Source organism: Podarcis liolepis (genome assembly GCF_965112155.1).
Source record: "Podarcis liolepis genome assembly, chromosome: 1".
NCBI classification, from domain to species: domain Eukaryota; kingdom Metazoa; phylum Chordata; class Lepidosauria; order Squamata; family Lacertidae; genus Podarcis; species Podarcis liolepis.
Window position 1 is genome coordinate 11,051,786 of NC_139554.1, and position 21,503 is coordinate 11,073,288.

At 47.1% G+C, this 21,503-nt stretch overlaps 1 protein-coding gene across 5 annotated transcripts; it reads left to right on the top strand.

The window, feature by feature from the left end:
- Positions 1-3,971: 3,971 nt before the first annotated feature.
- AKAP5 (A-kinase anchoring protein 5) lies at positions 3,972-17,679 on the top strand. Of its 5 annotated transcripts, none has more exons than XM_083519081.1 (2): positions 3,972-4,224; positions 14,686-17,679. In XM_083519081.1, the coding sequence occupies exon 2, from the start codon at positions 15,466-15,468 to the stop codon at positions 16,912-16,914; it is 1,449 nt and encodes a 482-aa protein (XP_083375207.1). In that variant the 5' UTR covers positions 3,972-4,224; positions 14,686-15,465; the 3' UTR covers positions 16,915-17,679. The 5 variants fall into 5 exon arrangements, with proteins under 5 accessions (XP_083375207.1, XP_083375204.1, XP_083375208.1 ...); XM_083519078.1 differs by lacking the exon at positions 3,972-4,224 and adding an exon at positions 4,339-4,626; XM_083519082.1 differs by lacking the exon at positions 3,972-4,224 and adding an exon at positions 4,807-5,105.
- Positions 17,680-21,503: the final 3,824 nt, after the last annotated feature.

Here is a 21,503-nt window from a genome sequence, read left to right on the forward strand (position 1 = left end):
TTATTCAATTTATATACCGCCCTTTTTCAGAAGATCCCAGGGCAGTGTACAACATTAAAAACACATTACAGAACATCAGTGGTAAAATAATAATAAAGACAGACAACCTATCATACACATTAAAAGTAAGGCGAATGGCAGAGATTTACAGTTAAGGAACGATAAATGTATTTACCAGGTATGGTTGCAACTCAGGTTGCTAAGAATGTCGTCTGCCCATTTCCCTACAAAAAAGTTGATCATTTTTCCTACATAGGCAGTTATCTTTCTACAAGGGCTAACATGGATGCCAAAATCCACCATCATCTGAGCTCTGGGAGAGCAGCATTCTCCTGATGGAAGTGCAGAGTGTTTGAGGACCGGGACATTCACAGGGAAACCAAAATGCTTGTTTACAAAGCTATTGTCCTACCAATCTTACTGTACGCTTGTGAAACATGGACCACTTAAAACGCCATCTCCAACTCCTCAAAAGATTCCATTAATGGTGTTTCTGAAAAATTTTACACATCGCTTGGGAAGACAGGTGAACAAATGCACTGGAAGAAGTGAAGATCACCAGTGTTGAAGCAATGATTCTTCAACATCAACTTTGTTGGACAGGTCATGTTGTTCAGACGCCTGATTATCATCTTCCAAAGCAACTACTCTATTCCGAACTTAAGAATGGAAAACGAAATGCCAGTGGACAACAAAATAGGTTTAAAGATACTCTCAAGGCAAATCTTTAAAAATGCAGTATAAGCATGGATAATTGGGAAACACTGGCCTCCCGTTGGAGAATAGCCTCTCCCAAAGGTGTCGTGGACTTTGAAGACGCTCAAACTCAGGACAAAAGGAGAAGCGCGATGAGAGGAAGGCACACTTGGCAAACCCTCACTATGATCAACTCCCGCCCGGAAACCTATGTCCCCACTGTGGAAGGGTATGCGGATCCAGAAGTGGCCTCCACAGTCACTTACAGACACACTGTTAAGACCATATCACAATCTTACTCGGTTATGAGTGATCGCCAAAGAAGAAGAAGTTCATGAATTCTTTCTCCAGGCCAAAAAAGAGCCTCCTCGTCAGGTGCAGGCTACCAGCAGAAAAGCTAGATTATAAGGGTTTCGTGTTATGGAGAATCAAGGTAATCTTAACAAAAAGAAAGTGGGGGTTAATTTAAGGTGGTGTGCTAAACAGAAAAACTAACAGAATCTGTTAGCAGTGCTTCTTCAGAGAAAGGGATCCCATAGGCTTCTGGAATATGCTGGACTACAACTCCCATTGTACATGGCTATTGGCCACACTGGCTGGGGATGATGGGAGTTGGGAGTCCAACAGCCCATCAGTACATGTTATGTACTGAAGTCTCACCCTGGGCCAGCAGGGGGATACTGTAGATAGTTATGCAAATGAAGGATCGAAAGTGACGTTCAGTGATTGGATAGTTTGTATGCAAATGAAGGATCGAAAGTGACGTTCAGTGATTGGATAGTTTTAGAAAGTTGCAACAGTTACATTGTTCTGGAGCTCTATATAAGCAGGCTGACTGAGCTCCTCAGTTCAGTTCTGTTCCAGCTTACAAATAAAGAGCTGCTTTGGAAGAATCGCTGTGTTGTCTGATATGTTCGCCCACAACTTAACACCCCACATTTCCTGCATTGCAGGGGGTTGGAATAGATGACTCTTGGGGTTCCTTCCACCTCTACAAGTCTGTGATTCTACAAAATATTCTCTTCCTTCAGGCTAGGATCGCCCTGCTGAATGGCCGACTTTGGCATTCAGCTTGATAAAGCTGGTGTTTTCATTAAAGGGTTTAATCTGGAATGCATCCCCAATGTTTGCGTGAGTCGCAATGGTGGGGGAACCCTTAGCATATCAACCAGTCTGAAGACATTAGTATTGCAATCACCAGCTGCATCTGTGCAGGCCTGGCCTCTTGTACTCGTTTCCCATGTGTGGGAAGACAGCCAAGACAAATTGGATTCCTTTGATAACGTTCAGACTGGACCAGCTGCTACTGCATGAGCATAAAGGCCTAAGCCAAGATGGCGGCGTTCTATCTCCCGTGTGAGAGGAAGGAAGACTCTGAATGCCAGTTGGTGGTGCTTCGATTTATTACATTTATATGCTGATTTCCATTCAAATGGGTCTCAAAGTGGCTTACAAGCAATAAATAACAATAACACGCTAGCTAGAACATAACAGAACGTCATAATACAGAATAAACTAAATCATCAGTAAAACAATTGCAATCTATAAAGCACAAAGCAACAACTTAAACAATAAGCCATATTATATTATTAACAAATCAATTCAGCATTTATAATCTATAACACAGGGGTCAGCAAACTTTTTCAGCAGGGGGCCAGTCCACGGTCCCTCAGACCTTGTCGGGGGCCGGACTATATTGGAGTGGGTGGGCGGGAATTAACGAATTCCTATGCCCCACAAATAACCCAGAGATGCATTTTAAATAAAAGGACACATTCTACTCATGTAAAAACACGCTGATTCCCAGACTGTCCACGGGCCGGATTTAGAAGGCAAGTGGGCTGGATCCGGCCCCCAGGCCTTAGTTTGCCTACCCATGCTATAAAACAATATTAACCTTTAGCCAGATCCAGCAGGGCTTCTTATGTTGTTGACAATGGAGTGTGCCTCGGGGTGAAGTCAAACTGCTGCGTTAGGAGACCAGTTTGGGGCACAAGCCTGGGCAGTGTATATTTAGGGAGTCCTGGGCTGCCCAAAGGACAAGACCTGCCTCTCAGCGCTCGTGGTGTGGTCCAAAGGAAAGCAGAGCAGTATGTTTGGCACCAGCTTGGCTGTAGCAGTTGCAGGAAGGAGACACACGAGGCACCATCCATCCATCTTAGGGACTCCATTCTGGATTTGTGGAGGGTTTAATCCTTAGCCTTTTCGTCTCTCCAATATGTCCCCCAAGGCAGCGGAGGTTTAGGATCAGAGTCTTCCTTCTCCTCGATGGGCTACCTTCCCAGGTTGACGAGCCCCATGTGCCTCTTGTTCATAAACACCCCATCAGAATCCCCAAATGCTTGTGTAAGTCACATCTCCCATTAGCCCTGGTCACCGGGGTTTCCTGGTTGGAGCAGATGGGAGCTGGAGTCCCACAACACCTGCAGGGCCACAGGCTCCGCATCCTTGACCTCATGGATGTTCTAAACCAGCCTCCTCCAGTCTGATGATGTCCAGATGTTGAGGACTACAAACCCCATCAGCCCTGGCCAGCATGCCCAGTAGACAAGGATTCTGGTGGCTGTTGGGAGTCTGCAAAATCAAGAGGGCACCACTGCAGGTGTGGGAAAACGCCTGGAGGTGAAGAATAACAGGACAGGTACCCAGACTTGTCTCAAACAAATACAGTGGGCGGTCATGGGATAGAGCACTGGCTGCCAATTAGTTTCCGGGTCCAGTTCAAAGCGCTGGTTTTGACCTATAAAGACTTACACAGCTCAGGAGCTCAATACCTTAAGGAACGTCTGTCTCCATTTGAACCAACCCGAACACTGAGTTTGTAATCTCTATATCCCCACCTCCTTGAGAGGTCTCTGGAGGGTGGCAGCATGAGACGGGGCCTTTTCTGCAGTGGCTCCCCAACTATGGAACACTCTCCCCAGAGGTGAAAATATTCCTCTTTACCCAGGCCTTCGGTTACTGAATAATCTATGGCCTGTTAAATGTGCGAGAGACTGTTATTATGATTACATGGTTATTATGATGTGTATTATGTTTTCATTATTACGCTGAGTAAATTACGTTATTAATGTTGTACACCGCCCTGGGACCTTTGGATAAAGGGAGGTATATAAATTGAATGAATATTGTAGTAACCTGGCTGCAGTATAAAGGCTGGTTCACACATTCGTGTTTGCCAGTTGATGAAAAGACGGTAACTTGTAGATGTGAATGGGGCAATTATTGCTCTGACACAAGGGAGGCAGTGCTCATACCCTGAACCATCACAAACACGCCCATGTTTGAGGGAAGGGGAAGGCGCTATCTCTGCGTGGAGAAGGTGTCAGGTTCGATCCTCGGAAGAAATAGTTTTGCTTTTTTTTTACAAAGGATCCGGTATGAGACCATGGGAAAGGCTCTCCGCCCAGACCCCGGAGAGCCATATGGGGGCTTCAAACGGACACACAGCACTTCCCTCCAGCGGCCTCAGAGAAAACAACCGACGCCCGTGCGAACGTGTGAACCTGCGCCCTTGCTGCACTATGCGTAAGAGAAGCGCGCGTTTGCAGGACATGCGTTATGGGAAACGTTTCCATCTTTCCACGCAGCAGCGACACCTGCATTTTTCCAGGGCACGTAGGTCTGGTTCGTCACCTATACGCTAGTTTCTTGGCGGGGGAGCCGACCCGGCGTCTGTTAATCCGAATTAAGGACCGGGGGTGGGCGGCACTTTTCCCCTGCATTTGCCGCGACCTGATCCTGGGCGGGGAGCTTCGCCGTGGCGCGCCGAGGGGGCGCCCGAAGGACGGCTCCCCGCCTCCTCTCCCCTCCCCGCGGCCGTCCAGTGGGCGGATCTCGGCGGCGCCGCGGCAGGAGAGGAGTGCGAGCGGCGGGCAGGCAGGCGGGCAGGACGGCAGCGCGGGCGAGGCGCGGCGGCCGGAGCGCAAGGTGAGCCTGGCGGGGTAAGCGATCGCCCCGGGGAAGCGGTTGCGCATTGCCAAGGCGGGAGAGGGATGCAGATCCGGAGCGGGCGGCCAGGCAGGCAGGCGAGCACCGAGGCAGCAAGCGCGGAATCCAGCGGGCAGCAGCTGCAGCAAATGTCCGGGGGTGCATCGCGCACGGCGGCCCGGGAGTGCCAAGCGCCCGGGAGGAAGAGGGGCGGGACGGGCGAGCAGCCGCAGGCAGCCTCCACCGGTGCAACGAGGGGGAGCGCGCGGCGTGCAGCAGCAGCAGCGTGCGCGCTGGGGGCTTGGCGGTGAGGATGTGCGCGCCGGGCGCCTTGCAAGCGCGAGGCTTTTGCAGCTGCACAAGGGCAGCGCGCCCGCTTGCTCTGCAAAGAGAGGCGCCCCTCGAAGCTGCAAGGCGCGCCCGCTCCCAGGCTCCGCAGCCGGGATGAGGATCGCCTGAGCGCCAGCAACGAGGTGCAGGTAGTTGCAGGTTCCCCTTAAATGATAGGCAGTATGGGGGGGTGGGGGGAGTGATTAAAAAAGAGAGAGCGGTGCATAGCCCAGGGCTGGACCTCCGCGTAAGCCGCTTGTTAGAGATCTCGACGATTAAGCGGCATACAAATTTTGCAAAAGGGAGATGTGCAAATCTTCACGCGGCCAACCTGAGCATGGTCCCTTGGGGCAAAGGGTTCCTTCTCAGCCTCAGTGACTTGTCTGTAGAATGGGTGCCTCGGGGATCTCTTGCACGGTGGTTTGGAAAGGTCTTGCTGGTTCCCGGAGTCAGTGCTGGGCAGCTTCAGTCCTTTGTCTGAAGAACAGGTGGAATTGTAGACTGGCACACTTTCTGTGAATCGAGAGTCAGCAGTTCTGACTGCAGGTATCCGGGGATACCTTTACGATGTATCTTTAAAATAAAATTAAAAAATCCCGCTTAATGGATTCCTGCAAAAATGCTGGGTTTGCAGTACAGAAACTACCTTGTCGGGGCTTGTCGCTCTTGTGAGCGGCGTCAGATTTTTGCAAATCAAATTTGCATGCTTTTATTATATACATTAGAATTGCACAAGGCAGCTTGTGTTTTGCAGGGTTTGGCTAACTGATTTAAAAGGTTATCTGGCTTAACCGGGTGTCAATTATATATTATACATACATATATATATATATATAATACACCCATATTGTGGTGCCTGGCAGGTAGCTGCTTAGAATGCCCCCCCCCCCGTTTTTCTTGAATAGAGGAAAGAATTTTTTCAGTGGAACTTGATGTGACAGGTGGAAATCATTTTTTATCCTGATCTTTAACACCTGTTTCCACCCTATTCCTGTGACTGTAATTTGTTTTAACTGTTTTCAATACCCCTTTCTAAAAAAACACCTCATTCATTCATTTGCAAATAAATACCAATGTAATCAGATAACGAGGTAGTAGGATCGGCTAACATTTCTTTCACCCTGGGGTTGTTCTTGCAGAAATATATACGATAATGGCTGTCACTGCAACTCCCCCTTTCTCTCAGTTCAAGGACCGCTAAAAATGTTCTTTGCACTATATGGCTTCATTCTGTGCTCTGGCTTTCTTCTCTGCCGCTGGCTGCTTTTTTTTTGCAGCTGGCTCCGTGTACCGAGTTCCGATCAAGACATGCAAAGAACTTCTCCAGTGGTCGTGTAGAATGGGTGGAGGTACTTAACATTGTTGTTGTTTAGTCGTGTCCGACTCTTTGTGACCCCATGGACCAGAGCATGCCAGGCACTCCTGTCTTCCACTTGGTCAGACTCATGCTGGTAGCTTCGAGAACACTGTCCAAACATCTTGTCCTTCATCGTCCCCTTCACCTTGTACCCTCCATCTCTCCCAACATCAGGGTCTTTTCCAGGGAGTCTTCTCTTCTCATGAGGTGGCCAAAGTCTTGGAGCCTCAGCTTCAGGATCTGTCCTTCCAGTGAGCACTCGGGGCTGATTTCCTTCAGAATGGATAGGTTTGATCTTCTTGCAGTCCATGGGACTCTCAAGAGTCTCCTCTAGCACCATAACTCAAAAGCATCAATTCTTCGGCGATCAGCCTTCTTGATGGTCCAGCTCTCACTTCCTTACATCACTACTGGGAAAACCATAGCTTTAACTATACGGACCTTTGTTGGCAAGGTGTTGTCTCTGCTTTTTAACATTGGGCACCTTTAATAATGCAGTGTCAGACTAGGACCTGGGAGACCAGGGTTCAAATCCTCCATTCAGCCACGAATCTCACCTTTTTGGTTCACACACGCATTTACATTGCTAGATTCCTCTGCGCTTGGTGGCTCTGTGAACTGGCTCTCACTGCGAGTGACGGGGACGTACTGCATCAGAATGGTGTACAAGTTTCACCAGTGGTCTTCGGGTTTGTCCCATTGCACATGCTGATCACCAGTGGAAGCTGTCGTCAATGTCTGCTAATACGTAGGCATGGACCTTGCATCTTTTTCTCGCGCTCTCTTTTCCTTGCAAACTTTCTCGTGTTTCTGATCTTAACAAGTCCGAGTTCGACGGCGTCGAGAGCTGCTATCACAGCTCGGCCGGCTTGCTCTAGAACACAGGTTCCTTCTTCTGGGAATAGGCTTGAACTTTGCCATTCTAACAGAGTTGCGGCTTGCTCAAATACTATCTTCCCATGTGGCACCATTAAAATAGAGCGGGTGGAATTCAGCGCTGCGTTGTTGCGCTGGTTCCGGCTTTTACAAGCATTCCACCTTGCCAGTGCTGTCCTGGGCATTCTCCCCCCCACCAAAAGAGTGAATTTCAAAGGGAGGGGGGGGGAGCCTGGTTTTGAGAGCAGAAGTCTTTCCACAGGGCACCTGCCAATGGAGGTGAATCCCGCCGAGTATACGTACCGTATTTTTCGCTCTATAAGACGCACGTTCCCCTTCCTAAAAAGTAAGGGGGAATGCGTGTGCGTCTTATGGAGCGAATGCAGGCGGGAGGCTCTGCTCAGCGCTCCCTTTAAAGAGCCGCGTGGAGGGTGTGTGCGGCTCTTCGGGCCTTTTCCCCGAGGAGGGAGAAGGGCCCCCAAGAGCCACACACACATTCCACGAGCTCTTTACAGGGAGCGTGGCTCTTGGGGGAGCCTTAGCCATGCACATCCTCTCCCGGGCAGGGGATGAAGGCTCCCCTTGCCTGGTAGAGGCTGCGCGCAGCTATCCCATAAGCCAGGACAGCCAGCATGATCGCTGCGCAGCGATCCCGCTAGCTGTCCTGGCTTATGGGATTCAGAATTTTTTTTTCTTGTTTTCCTCTTCCAAGAACTAGGTGCGTCTTACGGTCTGGTGTGTCTTATAGAGCGAAAAATACGGTAATTGGTTTCATATGGTGCCTCTTTAGAGCTAGACGTGGTTGTTAGAATACAGTGGTACCTCAGGTTAAGTACCGTATTTTTCGCACCATAGGGCGCACCGGACCATAGGGCGCACCCAGTTTTTAGGGGGGGAATTCAAGAAAAAAATATTTTTTCCCCCCGCAGCCCCAAAGAGCAGCGTACAGGCTGCACACAACCTCTCCCTGCCGGAGGGGTTGCGTGCAGCTATGGATCAAGCCAAGGCAGCGAACGGGATGGATTCTGCTCGCTGTTTTGGCTTCCCCTTTAGCCCCGTGCAGCCTCTCCCTCCCGGGAGAGGCTGCGTGGGGCTAAAGAATCCATAGCCCCGTGCAGCCTCTCCTTGCCGGAGGGGCTGCACAGGGCTTTTCTGGCTTTACTGGGAGGTGGGGGGATTCCCTCACCTCTCCCAAAAGCCCGCAGAAGCCGTGCAAACCCTTTAAAGAGATTGCAGCTTCTCCTGGCTTTTCTGGGAGGTGGGGGGATTCCCCCACCTCCCGCAAAACCGGCAGAAGCCGCGCGCCCTTTAAAAGGGCTGCACGGCTTCTCCTGCCTTTCCTGGGAGGTGGGGGGATTCCCCCACCTCCCGCAAAACCTGCAGAAGCCGCGCGCACTTTAAAAGGGCTGCATGGCTTCTCCTGGCTTTTCTGGGAGGTGGGAGAAGGGACTGATGCGGCCAGTCAGTCCCTTCTCCCTCCTGGAGAAAAGCCCGCAAGAGCGCACGAAGCTTGTGTGCGGCTCTTGGGGGCTTTTCCCGCCTGCCTCCCCCCTGCATTCGTTCCATAGGACGCACACACATTTCCCCTTGGTTTTTAGTAGGGGAAAAGTGCGTCCTATGGTGCGAAAAATACGGTACTTAACTCGTTCCGGAGGTCTGTACTTAACCTGAAACTGTTCTTAACCTGAAGCACCACTTTAGCTAATGGGGCCTCCTGCTGCTGCCACGCCGCCGGAGCACGATTTCTGTTCTCATCCTGAAGCAAAGTTCTTAACCTGAAGCACTATTTCTGGGTTAGTGGAGTCTAACCTGAAGCGTATGTAACCTGAAGTGTATGTAACCCGAGGTACCACTGTACCAGACTCGGTCTGTAGAGCGAGGGAGGAGGAGGAGGAGAGAGGCAGGTTCAAATCCCCATTAAGCCAGGACTGGGTGACCTTGAGCCAGTCACCAGCCTACCTCCAAGGTTTGTTGTAAAGGTACGTTGGGGGATGTGGGTGGCGCTGTGGTCTAAACCACTGAGCCTCTTGGGCTTGCTGATCAGAAGGTCGGCGGTTTGAGTCCCCGTGATGGAGTGAGCTCCGGTTGCTTTGTCCCAGCTCCTGCCAACCTAGCAGTTCGAAAGCACATCAGTGCAAGTAGATAAATAGGTACTGCTCTGGCGGGAAGGTAAACAGCATTTCCATGCACTCTGACTTCCATCGCAGTGTTTGGTTTCGCCAGAAGCAGTTTAATCATGCTGGCCATAAGAATTGGAAAGCTGTCTGTGGACAAATGCCGGCTCCCTCGGCCTGAAAAGCATGATGAGTGCTGCAACCCCAGAGTCGCCTTTGACTGGACTTAGCCGTCCAGGGGTCCTTTACCTTTTACCTAAGCAGAGGGTGGAAATACAGGTAGTAATAATATTTAGGTTTATACAGCACAACAAGCTTCAGGTCATTGGTGGCTCGCCACAAACTAGTCCAGGGCTGAAATCTTTTTCAGGCACAAACTACACATATATAATTGATTGCATGGACTTTCCAAACGGACTTGGTTTTTTACAGAAAGGAAGTCATAGACAGATGAACTTCTGTCACAGCAAATCTTCATAGAATCATAGTGTCGTAGAGCTGGAAGCAGGGTGGATAAAAATCAAGTTTTTTTGTTTGTTTTTAAACCAAACTAATGGATTTTTTTTATTTAAATCAGATTTTTTTAATTTAAATCAGATTTTTAAATTTAAATCAGATTTTTAAAATTTAAATCAGATTTTTAAAATAAAATGCTTTGGGAGGAAATATCTTTCTAAAGATTTTCTGTTTAAGTTACATTATAGTGCAAAAGCTATTCATCAGGAAATAAGGATTTGTTTTAAGTTTTTCATGTGTGCTAAAACTCAGTCTAAGTTGTTTTAAAAAAATGTTCAGCCACATCAGTTAACAAGCATGGATACATATGCTATAATGTTATTGTTTTAGTTAAATAAATTGTTATGAAGGAAATAATTATTTTTCTCGTTCCAATAAAGTACAGCAGAACAGTTGTCAAAATATAAACAGTTCACTTATTAAACCTCACCATAATTTCATCATTATCGGTCTATGTATTTCTAAGAGTATCACCAAATCAGTAATTTTTGATAGAACTGTAAAAACAACTCTGAAAATTTATTATTCCAAAAATGAAACCTTCAGCTGGTTGTAAATATTAAGGTGATACCAGCAAGAATGAGTCTTTCTGTTAAAAAAAAAAAAAAGATTTAAATCGTCTTACTGACTAGTGATTTAAATCATTAGCCAGTAAGACTTGATTTAAATCTTCTTCTTTTTTTAACAGAAAGACTCGTTCTTTCTGGTATCACCTTAATAGTTGGTGTTTAACCAGCACTTAAGATGTGGTTAAACATTTCAAATTCACCCTGGTTGGAAGGGACCCATAGCGATCATCTAGTCCAACCCCCTGCAATGTAGGAATCTCAGCTAAAGCATCCAGTACAGATAACCATCCAACCTCTGCTCAAAAACCTCCAAGGATGGACAGCTCTTAATGTTGAAGCTCCTCTAAGTCACCGCTAGCGAATGTGCGCAGCTATCATTGGAGTCCACTGGCGCGATCTTGCGTTGACCTGAAGGCAGGAGGAATGTTTAGATGGGGCATCTTGTTTTACTGCAGCCACCCACAACGTGGATATTGTTGTCCTCCAGACTCCCATCAGGCCTTGCCAACGGGCAAGGATGATGGGAGTTGTAGTCCCAAGAGAGTGTCAGATATCGCCAGACCATGGTCCCATCTGCCACAGCCCTCTCTGCTCCCTGAGAGAGGACTGAGGCGCAGGATCCTTACCCAAACAGCTCTCATGTTGTTGTTGTTTAGTCGTTTAGTCGTGTCCCCATGGACCAGAGCACGCCAGGCACTCCTGTCTTCCACTGCCTCCCGCAGTTTGGTCAAACTCATGCTGGTAGCTTTGAGAACACTGTCCAACCATCTCATCCTCTGTCGTCCCCTTCTCCTTGTGCCCTCCATCTTTCCCAACATCAGGGTCTTTTCCAGGGAGTATCTCTTCTCCGGAGGTGGCCAAAGTATTGGAGCCTCAGCTTCAGGATCTGTCCTTCCAGTGAGCACTCAGGGCTGATTTCCTTCAGAATGGAGAGGTTTGATCTTCTTGCAGTCCATGGGACTCTCACGAGTCTCCTTCAGCACCAGAATTCAAAAGCATCAATTCTTCGGCGATCAGCCTTCTTGATGGTCCAGCTCTCACTTCCGTACATCACTACTGGGAAAACCATAGCTTTAACTATACGGACCTTTGTTGGCAAGGTGATGTCTCTGCTTTTTAAGATGCTATCTAGGTTTGCCATCACCTTTCTCCCAAGAAGCAGGCGTCTTTTAATTTCGTGGCTGCTGTCACCATCTGCAGGGATCATGTAGCCCAAGAAAGTAAAATCTCTCACTGCCTCCATTTCTTCCCCTTCTATTTGCCAGGAGGTGATGGGACCAGTGGCCATGATCTTCGTTTTTTGATGTTGAGCTTCAACAGCTCCCATAGAGCCCTTCAACTAGAGGCATCAGGTGTGGAAGCTGAGGTACTCTACATGCCAAGCATGTGTTCTGCCAGTGGGCCAGGGGTCCTCTGGCTGTTAGACAGCTGTTAAAACAGCTGCTCTAAACCAGCGTTTGAGGTGGGTGTACCAAAGGCTTAGCTCCCTTTATTTCTGCATTCCAGGGGGTTGGACTAGATGGCGGCTTGAGATTACAGTGGTGCCCCGCAAGACGAATGCCTCGCAAGACGGAAAACTCGCTAGACGAAAGAGTTTTCCGTTTTGGAGGTGCTTCGCAAAACGAATCTCCTATGGGCTTGCTTCGCAAGACGAAAATGTCTTGCGAGTTCCTGCGGGTTTCCCCCCCCCCTTTTCTAAGCCGCTAAGCTGCTTATCAGCTGATCCGATAAGCCGCTAATAGCGCTAATCCGCTAATCCGTCAATGGGCTTGCTTCGCATGACGAAAAAACCGCTAGACGAAGAGAATCACAGAACGGATTCCTTTCGTCTTGCGAGGCACCACTGTACTTCCAACTCTACAGTTCTATAATTTAAAAAGTCCCCCCAATAATATTTATTAAATTTCATACAAAGACATAACTTAATCATAACAGAAAAAGAAAAAACAATAATAAAAGAAAAGAAAAAAGATAATAGAGAAAATTAAATATTACAAACCTCCCATATACCACCACATACATAAATACAATAAGACTTAAATATTAATTAGTTAAACTCCAACTTCATAAACATATTACTTGACTTCCTCTAATCTCTTCCAACTGAATTTCCTTGTAATTGAATGTAGCAGTTTCCAATATCAATATTCCATATAACAATATTCCGGTTATAATCAAATTTCCTAACTTTTCTTATCTTTCTGTTTCTTATTTATTTATTTAATCCTAATTTAACCCTAGGCCTAATTAGTTCTTTCAAGTAATTACAAATCTTTAATATTACAATATTTATTCAAATGGTCTTTAAATTTCTTCCAGTCTTCTTGATATTCTTCTTCTTTCTGGTCGCAGATTCTCCCGGTGAGATCAGCCAGCTCCATAAAGTCCATCATCTTCATCTGCCATTCTTCTACTGTTGGTAATTCTTGTGTTTTCCATTCTTTGGCTATTAAAATCCGTGCAGCAGTTGTGGCATACAAAAATACTTTTACATCTCTTTTGGGCAATTCAGAACCTATTATTCCAAGGAGAAAGGCCTCTGGTTTCTTCATAAATGTATATTTCATCATTTTTTAAAAATTCATTAAAATCTTTCCCAGAAGTCTTTTACCTTTTTTTTTTAAGAGTGACTTTTCCTCTTGCAATGTGCTTTCAATTTTTTAAAAATAATAATAATAAGTGAAGGGGGGGATGAGGTGGGCATCCGGGAATTGTTATTATTTGATTCCACCCACCGCTGAACCCAATGGTGTTTCCATTTCATGTATACATGCAGAACCCGGGAATCTAACCCTCCGCACAAGTGGGGAGACGCCTGTACTGTTGCTATCACAAATTATTTGTAAGGGCACAGTGATCTCAACGAAAGCTCTTAGAGTGAGTAATCGGATGTTTGGCTTTGGTGCTCGGCGGAAAACTCCCTCCCTCCCTCCTTCCTCCCACCCACTTTTAGAAGTATTGCAATGGCATTTGCGGTTGAAGGGCTTCGCCCGTAGGTAGCACCCGCGAAATGCTGAAGACATGTGCTTGGCAATTTATGCTGCAGTTGCTATGGAAAGGGAAGGCAAGACTATAAATAAGCTTCCCTCGTGCAGCGCAGAAGCAGAAAGCCGTGGGTGCTAGCAAGAAAGCGCCTTTATGACGTTTGTGTCGTAAATGGGGCTTGGGTTCCCACGAAGTAGACTACCCTTCCTGTCCACGGCACCAGGGCATATATTTTTTTTGCAGAACCTGAGCTTTCTTCAGGAGTTTGTTGATGGTGGGGATGACTCGTCCTCTCTGCTGCAGAGGGCCTTCTCGGTAGTGGTGCCCGCCTTGTGAAAGGCCCTTCTGTCAAATATAAAACAGATAAACGACTACAGTGGACCCACCGGATACGAATTAAATTTGTTCCAGGGGTCCGTCCGCATCCCGAAAAGTCTGTAGGCAGAAGCGCCGCTTCTGTGCACGCAATGCGCAGAGCACATGTGCGCATGGCAAAACGCGGAAGTATACACTTCCGGGTTTGCAGCATTTGTAACCCAAAAGTTATGTATCCAGAGCAGTCCATAACTTGAGGGTCTACTGTATGTGACTTTTAGAAGACATCTGAAGGCAGCCTTGTTTTTAAGGTTTGATGCTTTATTATGTTTTTATATCTGTTGGAAGCTGGAGTCGGGGTTTGAAGCAATTCTCCACAAGATAAGTCATCTGAACTAGGCTGGTGTTTAACTGATCATCAAAATGGCAACTGGACATTCCATTTTGGCCACTGTAACTTTGGTTTAATGCCTTTGGATGCTTTGCTTATACAGTTGTACCTTGGTTTTCGAACAGCTTCGTTCTCAAACGTTTTGGCTCCCAGGCGTCGCAAACCCGGAAGTAACTATTCTGGTTTGCGAACTATTTTTGGAAACCAAACATCCGACGGGGCTTCCGCGGCTTCTGAATCGCTGCAGAAGCTTCCTGCCGCCAATCAGAAGCCGCACTTTGGTTTCCGAACGTTTTGGAAGTCGAATGAACTTCCGCAACGGTTTCCATTCGACTTCCAAGGTACAACTGTATATCTGAGTTTCTAACACTGCTCTCCTCCACTGTATTTTCTGTTTATGGCTATATTCAATAGAGATGTAAACTTGGGGCCCCTACAGTCAAACCCAATACCTGCCTTCAGAGGTGGTTAAAAATAAATAAAAAATAAAATAAAGCACTTCTCCCTGCAAAGCAATCTGATTTTTTGGGAGCATTAATTTGTGTGGGCACCCTGAGTACAGTGCAATATTACTTTCCCCCATTTCTCTCTCCCCCCCCCTTGCAGGTGCCTACAAAGCAGTCCCATCAATGAGGAAAGTTGTTGCTTTTTATAACCCGAGGGATGCTAATTGGAAAATGGACCAAAAGGCAATCAGAAGCAGACTTGGAAGGACACAGGGATGTCTCTCCCTGAACCACTTTATGAAGATGGCCTTCTTTGTAGTCGCTTGCATGCAAAACCCCTGATTGGGAAAAGGCACGTATATCTGCAAGTGGATGTTGTCTCCCGGGGCTGTCGTTAATGGAGCAGGGCCAGTCTCTGTGATTATCCAAAATCTATTTTAAACTATTAAAGCGCCAAGCTTCTGATGAAAGAGTATCGCCCATCGCACCGAGAGATGATTAAAATTGATGCTCACAGGCGTCAGAGAGAGAGTTCTTCAGTAAGAGACACGGAGGGGGGTCAAAACACCCTGCTGTCAAAAAAAGAAAAACCTCACTCTTTTAAAAAACAAAAGCACTAAGCGAAAGAGAAACCTGCCTTCAGGTGTCCATCAAAAGATGTTTTTGTAAAAAAATAGAATAAAATAGATAGGTCATCTTGAGGTCGTGAGAAGACATCTCGGGATGGTTTGTTGAGTTTGATAACAGCATATTAGCGCTGCAGATGCAAAGGAACTCAACAGTCGTCTCCTCTCTGCAGGGAATTGTGGTTCTAAGGATTTTGTCAGTACACTTCCCAAACTACAATTCCAACTGCTATAAAACTGATACGCTTGTGGCGTGGATCTGCCATAAGGATGTCTTCCCTGTGAAACGATAGCTAAGGGACAGGGATTTAAGAATGGAGGATGCAACGAAAGAAATTCAGACAGAGAGTATGCAAGAACCGGAAGCCTCAAATGCGGAAAAGCCTTTCCTTCCACACGAGAGCCCGGCCCAAAAGGCCTCCGCGATTTGCTTTAAGAAAAGGAAGAAGTCCTACGCAACAGAGAAAGACGAGGATCGTGAATCTGTAACCCGAAAGGCTACAAACCAGCTCTCCAACTCTGGGCAAAGTCAAATGGAGGCTTCAGATCCACCGTGGACGTCAGGAGGGGCTTGGTTGTCCTTCAAGCGGCTTGTGACACTGAGGAGGAGGTCCAAATCCGCTTTGAAGAAACAAGCGCAGTCTGGTTCCCGTGTGCAGCTGGAGACGAACGTGGAAAATTCTGGCGCAAAGGAGCGCACCAGCTCCAACCATAAAATTCCCTGCCTAAGGTTCTGTAGAAGCAAAAAGTCCTGCCAGGCTGAAATAACAGAGGAGGGGGATCACGGCGAGAAAGCCAGCGAAGGGGCGAGCATTCTGGATAACAAAAGGAACAGTGAACCGGAGTCTGTGTCTATGTCTGGTCCTCTGAACGCTGACCAATCCCCCAGGGATGCCCTTGAAAACGAGGGGGACCGGGGGGTTGTAAACAACTCTGAAGAAGTGGCTCTGGCCAGGAGAGAGGACGCTTTTTCAGAGATGAGTCCCGGTCCCGACCAATACACAGACTTTACGGCTCAGTCAGAAATTATCCACTCCGAAACAGTCCTGGAAACAGAACAGGAGAAGCAACTCTTCCAGCTGCATCACGGAAGCCTCTATGGGGAACCTGAAGAAGGGAGAAATGAGAGGTTTGATTTTGAGGGAGAGGTGGGCTCCCTGCTTGCCCAGGACCTGCCAGAAAGCCAACCCAACGTCTTAGAAGGAGAAGACTCCAAGAACTCGCCTGCCAAAGAGGCTGAGTTGGAACAATCTGGGGAGGATGTTGTGCCGGAGATGGATGGTGCCAAGGAAGGCGATTCGGTTGAAGTGTTGCTGCATTGCAGTCTGCCTGTGTCCGAAGACGAGGCTTCACAGGAGCCAAATTGTCCCGTCCAGGAAGCGGAATCCGACAAAAACAAGCTTGCGATGCCTGGGGCGGGCATTGTGATCATGATCACAGAAGCGGAGGCCTTCCAGGAGGAAGAGGAAGAGGAAGCCAGCTATAGCTGCGAAACGTTTTCCTTTCCGCAAGCCAGCAAGCAGAAAGCAAAGAAGAAGACCAGCAAAGGCCCCGATTCCAGGTCAGGGAGGGAAGGCAAGACGTGTCCGCAGGCCCAGCCGCCTTTGGGTGCCAATGACCAGGAGTCCTGGGCTTCAGAACAATACGAGGTGCTTCTGATGGAAACGGCTGCCTCCCTTGTGAAGGCGGCCATCCAGTCGTCCATCGAGCAGCTTGTGAATGAGATGGCTCTGGAGCAAAATAAACAAAACAGTTTTCTATGACAGGGTCGCCGGAGCTCCCTGGTGGTCTTTGGCCAGGCCCTGCCGTCAGACTTCCACAAGTACTGTAGCGGATTCTGAACACTAAGGAAAAGGTGCAAGGGACCTGCTGTTTAAGTGGCTTGGCTGAATTTTCTGCATCAGGTGCCAAACCTACCTGTCCTAGCCTTACAGGTTAATCCAGTATTAATGCCATAGGAAGGGGGAAGTCCTACAATATTTGAACTCAACATGAAAGACATCGGATGAAACCCCGAGTTAAATTGCAGTACTCGCTGCGATTAGCTTAATTTTGCATGTCGGCGAGAGGAATGTATCATGTACGTAAAAAAAGGATTTTTGGAAGGGTGGGGCCTTTGCTGCATGGTGACGTGTTAATGGCTTGTTCTGCGTAGTAGAGCTAGGAGAGCAAGGAGCCACCTCTTCTTTCCAATGTCCATTTATTTCCCTTACTTAGAACCAAGTTGTTCGATTCCCATTATTGCCAAATGCTTGAAGAAGCCCTACGTTAATCAAATTTAACACCCGCTAAATTGCTTTTGGTTAAGTTGCTGTTAGAGGCGAGTTGTTGAACCGGGATCAATTTACAGAACAGTGAATGAAGGATGCATACGCTGAAATTGGCAAGTGAGCCGTTTTTATCGGAGGTCTTGCAGAGGCCTTAAGAGCCATATTAGCAAAACTTCAGTGTTCATTTAGAAAAGCGTTAACTTTCTAGAGCCTTTCCGGCACAGTTTTTGCTCAAAATAAATGTTTCGTTTTCAGAGACTTGGAGCTCACTTGATCTTCCAAAGGGAAACCAAAAAGCAGCAAATCTCACTGAGTACAGATTAAAACTATCGTCAAATATCAGGTGGTGTAAGGGAAATAAGACTCCTAATGCTGTTATACAAATCTGTGACGCGGTCAGTTCTTGGAATGCAATATGCAATTCTGGTTGCCGTACCTGAACCAAGGATATTTTAGAGCTGCAGGAGAGGGCAACCAAAATGATAATGGAATAATGGAGGTGCAGTACATTTCCTAGGCCGAAAGGCTGCAAACTTGAGCCTTAATATATACCGTATTTTTCGCTCTATAACACGCACCCGACCATAACACGCATGTAGTTTTTAGAGGAGGAAAATCCGTAGGCATGCCACCCGTAGGCATTTCCTCCATAACACGCACAGACATTTCCCCTTACTTTCTAGGAGGAAAAAAGTGAGTGTTATGGTGCAAAAAATACGGTATATATATTTAAAGAGGCTTTTTTAAAATTCAAGGAGTAATTAAACTGTTCCTCCTAAGCCTTGGTTTCTAGACCCTTGATCTTTTCGGTCACCCTCCTCTGCACATTTTCCAGCTCGTCAATATCCCTCTTAAACTGTGGCACGCAGAACTAAACACTACTGGAATGATAAAAAAGATTGGCTGGAGTGTTTCTGAGGCGATCCAGCAAACTAGGGCACTGCTTTGGCGCTTAATGGTTTTCAAATGCAAGGGCTCCATCTACTCCATAGTTTTCCTTAGGTCCACATAGGTTACTCTTGCACAAGTGCAAGAATGAATCATGCCTACCCATTTATTTCAGGAAAGAGTATATCCCTCAAGCCATTTGAAGTTCAGGAAGCCTGTGGAAAGTCCCCAGAAGAGTGGTGTTTTTTTTCCTGGGAGGTCACCAGAGATCAAGGATGGAGAACGTTTTCAAGCTGAGGGCCATGTCTCCACATAGGAAGGGGCCACATGTGGAGGTGGGCAGGGCCAGAGACAAAAGTGGGTGCAAATAATCGAGAGGTTTCTACACCTGCCGATATAGGCGACCAATAGGCATTGTTCCAGTTAAACACTTGGGGGAATGCAAAAGGTTCTGGTAGGGGTTGTTACCTGGGGATAGGTCAGGACCTAAGGGAGGGTCCTGAGGGCCAAAGAGTGGCCTAGGGGGCCACATTTAGCTGCGACATGTTCCTGGGGCTGCCATCAAGATAAGAGTCATTCATTCAGGATTGCTGGAGTTGTCATATAGCAGTACCTGCACATAACATTTGCGGTAAGTAATAAAGGCTCTGGGATTGTTTTCTGGAGCTGTCAGTTAAATATGATGTCAATCCGGGTGAACTTGGGAGTTTGCAGCTGCTCAGACCTACACAGTGTCGGTCCATAGGCATTGCACCATCTCTAGATGCTAACCAAAACTCCTGCAGACATAGTAGTGGGCAATGCAAGGAGTGACCCTGAGCCTTCTTGGTGTCGATTCTAGTCACCCCCTTCCCAAAATTGGGAGAAAAATGAAAACAGCTGCAGAGAATTGGGCAGTTCATAAAATTCACTGAAAAATTGTATTTAAAACACACAATTCTTGATTGGCACATAATTACAGTGGTACCTCGGGTTAAGTACCGTATTTTTCGCTCTATAACACGCACCCAACCATAATACGCACGTAGTTTTTAGAGGAGGAAAATCTGTAGGCATGCCACCCGTAGGCATTTCCTCCATAACACGCACAGACATTTCCCCTTACTTTCTAGGAGGAAAAAAGTGAGTGTTATGGTGCAAAAAATATGGTACTTAATTTGTTCCGGAGGTCCGTACTTAACCTGAAACTGTTCTTAACCTGAAGCACCACTTCAGCTAATGGGGCCTCCTGCTGCTGCTGCGCCACCGGAGCACGATTTCTGTTCTCATCCTGAAGCAAAGTTCTTAACCTGAAGCACTATTTCTGGGTTAGCGGAGTCTGTAACCCGAAGCGTATGTAACCCAAGGTACCACTGTATAGGCAAAAAGGATAGTTGTGCAAAGGAGGACCTGGAAATGATCTCGTTTTGTCAGCACCCAAACAGTATTACTGTTTAATTCAGGTCCAGTGTACAGGTTTATAAAAATCACATGGTACAGCCCTATTAAGCTGGGACTGTACCACTTCAGAATGGAGGTTAATTTTTGGTTGGGGTATTACGTACTTGATTGCTCCAGTTTCAGATTGCTCCGGTTTCAGGTTGATTTATTTCAGATACAACATGCATCGCCCCTCCTTTTTTTCCTTACAGATTTTGTCACGTATAAAAGTAAGCATGCAAGTGAGAAGGGAGCAGCTTAAAGGTGTGTGTGCGTGTGAAGTAATACAAAAGAAAAGGAGCTAAACAATGAAACTGAAGCTATTCCTTGCCTCTCCACTTTCATTGTGATTACACAAAAGAGAACTGCAGAAAAAAACGAGGCGGCTCTGAAAGAAGCCTCGAGAAAGATGGAAATCAGACAGAAGGCAGCATTTGCTCTCAAGCTGCTTGAAACCAATATAGACACCTTGGCCCCGATCCTTAGCAGGTGATACTATTGTTGCCTAGGGATCTGTACAGCTAGGCTGCATCAAAGCAAACCTTCCTTTCGGTTATATGTATGCAGGAGAATCGGCTAATCTAAAACAATCCATTTAGGTTTTGTGTGTGTTCCCTCCTGGGTCAATGGCTTCTCGTTTCGTTCAATTTGCTTTGGTTTTGATTACTTTAGGACACTCCCTTGCTATTTTTGGGAGGTGCTATTTTCCGTTTTGAGTTTCACAATACACCTCTTCAGGTACTCTTTTTTCAGTCACAAGGTAAAGGGACCCCTGACCATTAGGTCCAGTTGTGACCGACTCGGGTTGCGATGCTCATCTCGCTTTATTGGCCGAGGGAGCCTGCGTACAGCTTCCGGGTCATGTGGCCAGCATGACTAAGCTGCTTCTGGCAAACCAGAGCAGAGCACGGAAACGCCGTTTACCTTCCCGCCAGAGTGGTACCTATTTATCTACTTGCGCTTTGACATGCTTTTGAACTGCTAGGTTGGCAGGAGCAGGGACCGAGCAACGGGAGCTCACCCCGTCGCAGGGATTCGAACCGTCAACCTGATCAGCAAGTCCTAGGCTCTGTGGTTTAACCCACAGCGCCACCCACATCCCTTTCAGTCACAAACGTCCCTACAAATAAATTGCGGGGAGTGCGACGTAAATGGAGAACTAGTGAATTTGCAGCAAGATTTTCTAATCAGCAAGGGGAAAGGTCCATTCTTTTTGCTTTCCAATTACACCCTGATCTGGAATAAATCAGATGTGGATTTGCACTTGCGTGTGTGGGCCATCTTTGTTTTGAAATATTTTTATTCTGCCATCCAGTGGGAAAGGGTTGCGTCAGGTCGATAATCTGGGACTCTGGAGATAATGTTCTTTAGAGGGCAACGTGTATTACTTGCTTCAGAATGGTGAGCTAGCCCTGTTGTGTTGGGGGACCCATCTGTTCATTCTTCTGAGTGGAGCCATGGACCTCTCTGCCCTAAAAGTGCCACTGCCTAAAGGGGACAGCACAAAAGGAAGAAGGGATGAGGTGGGGAAAGGAAAACGCGACACACGTTTTGGGAGGCGGGGGTTATCAAAAAGAATCCAGCAGGAAAAGAGCGCTCAGAACTCAAGACTGCATTTCCTTGCCATCACAGTCCAAAAGAAAAGCTTTTAAGTATTTCCCACCTTCAGTAAAAACACATTTCTCTTAAAAAAATATTCTCTTTCCCGCCTCCTCTTCATGCTCTTCTGACATGTGTTTCAAAATTCCCTCATAAATCTGGGTGACTCACCTTGT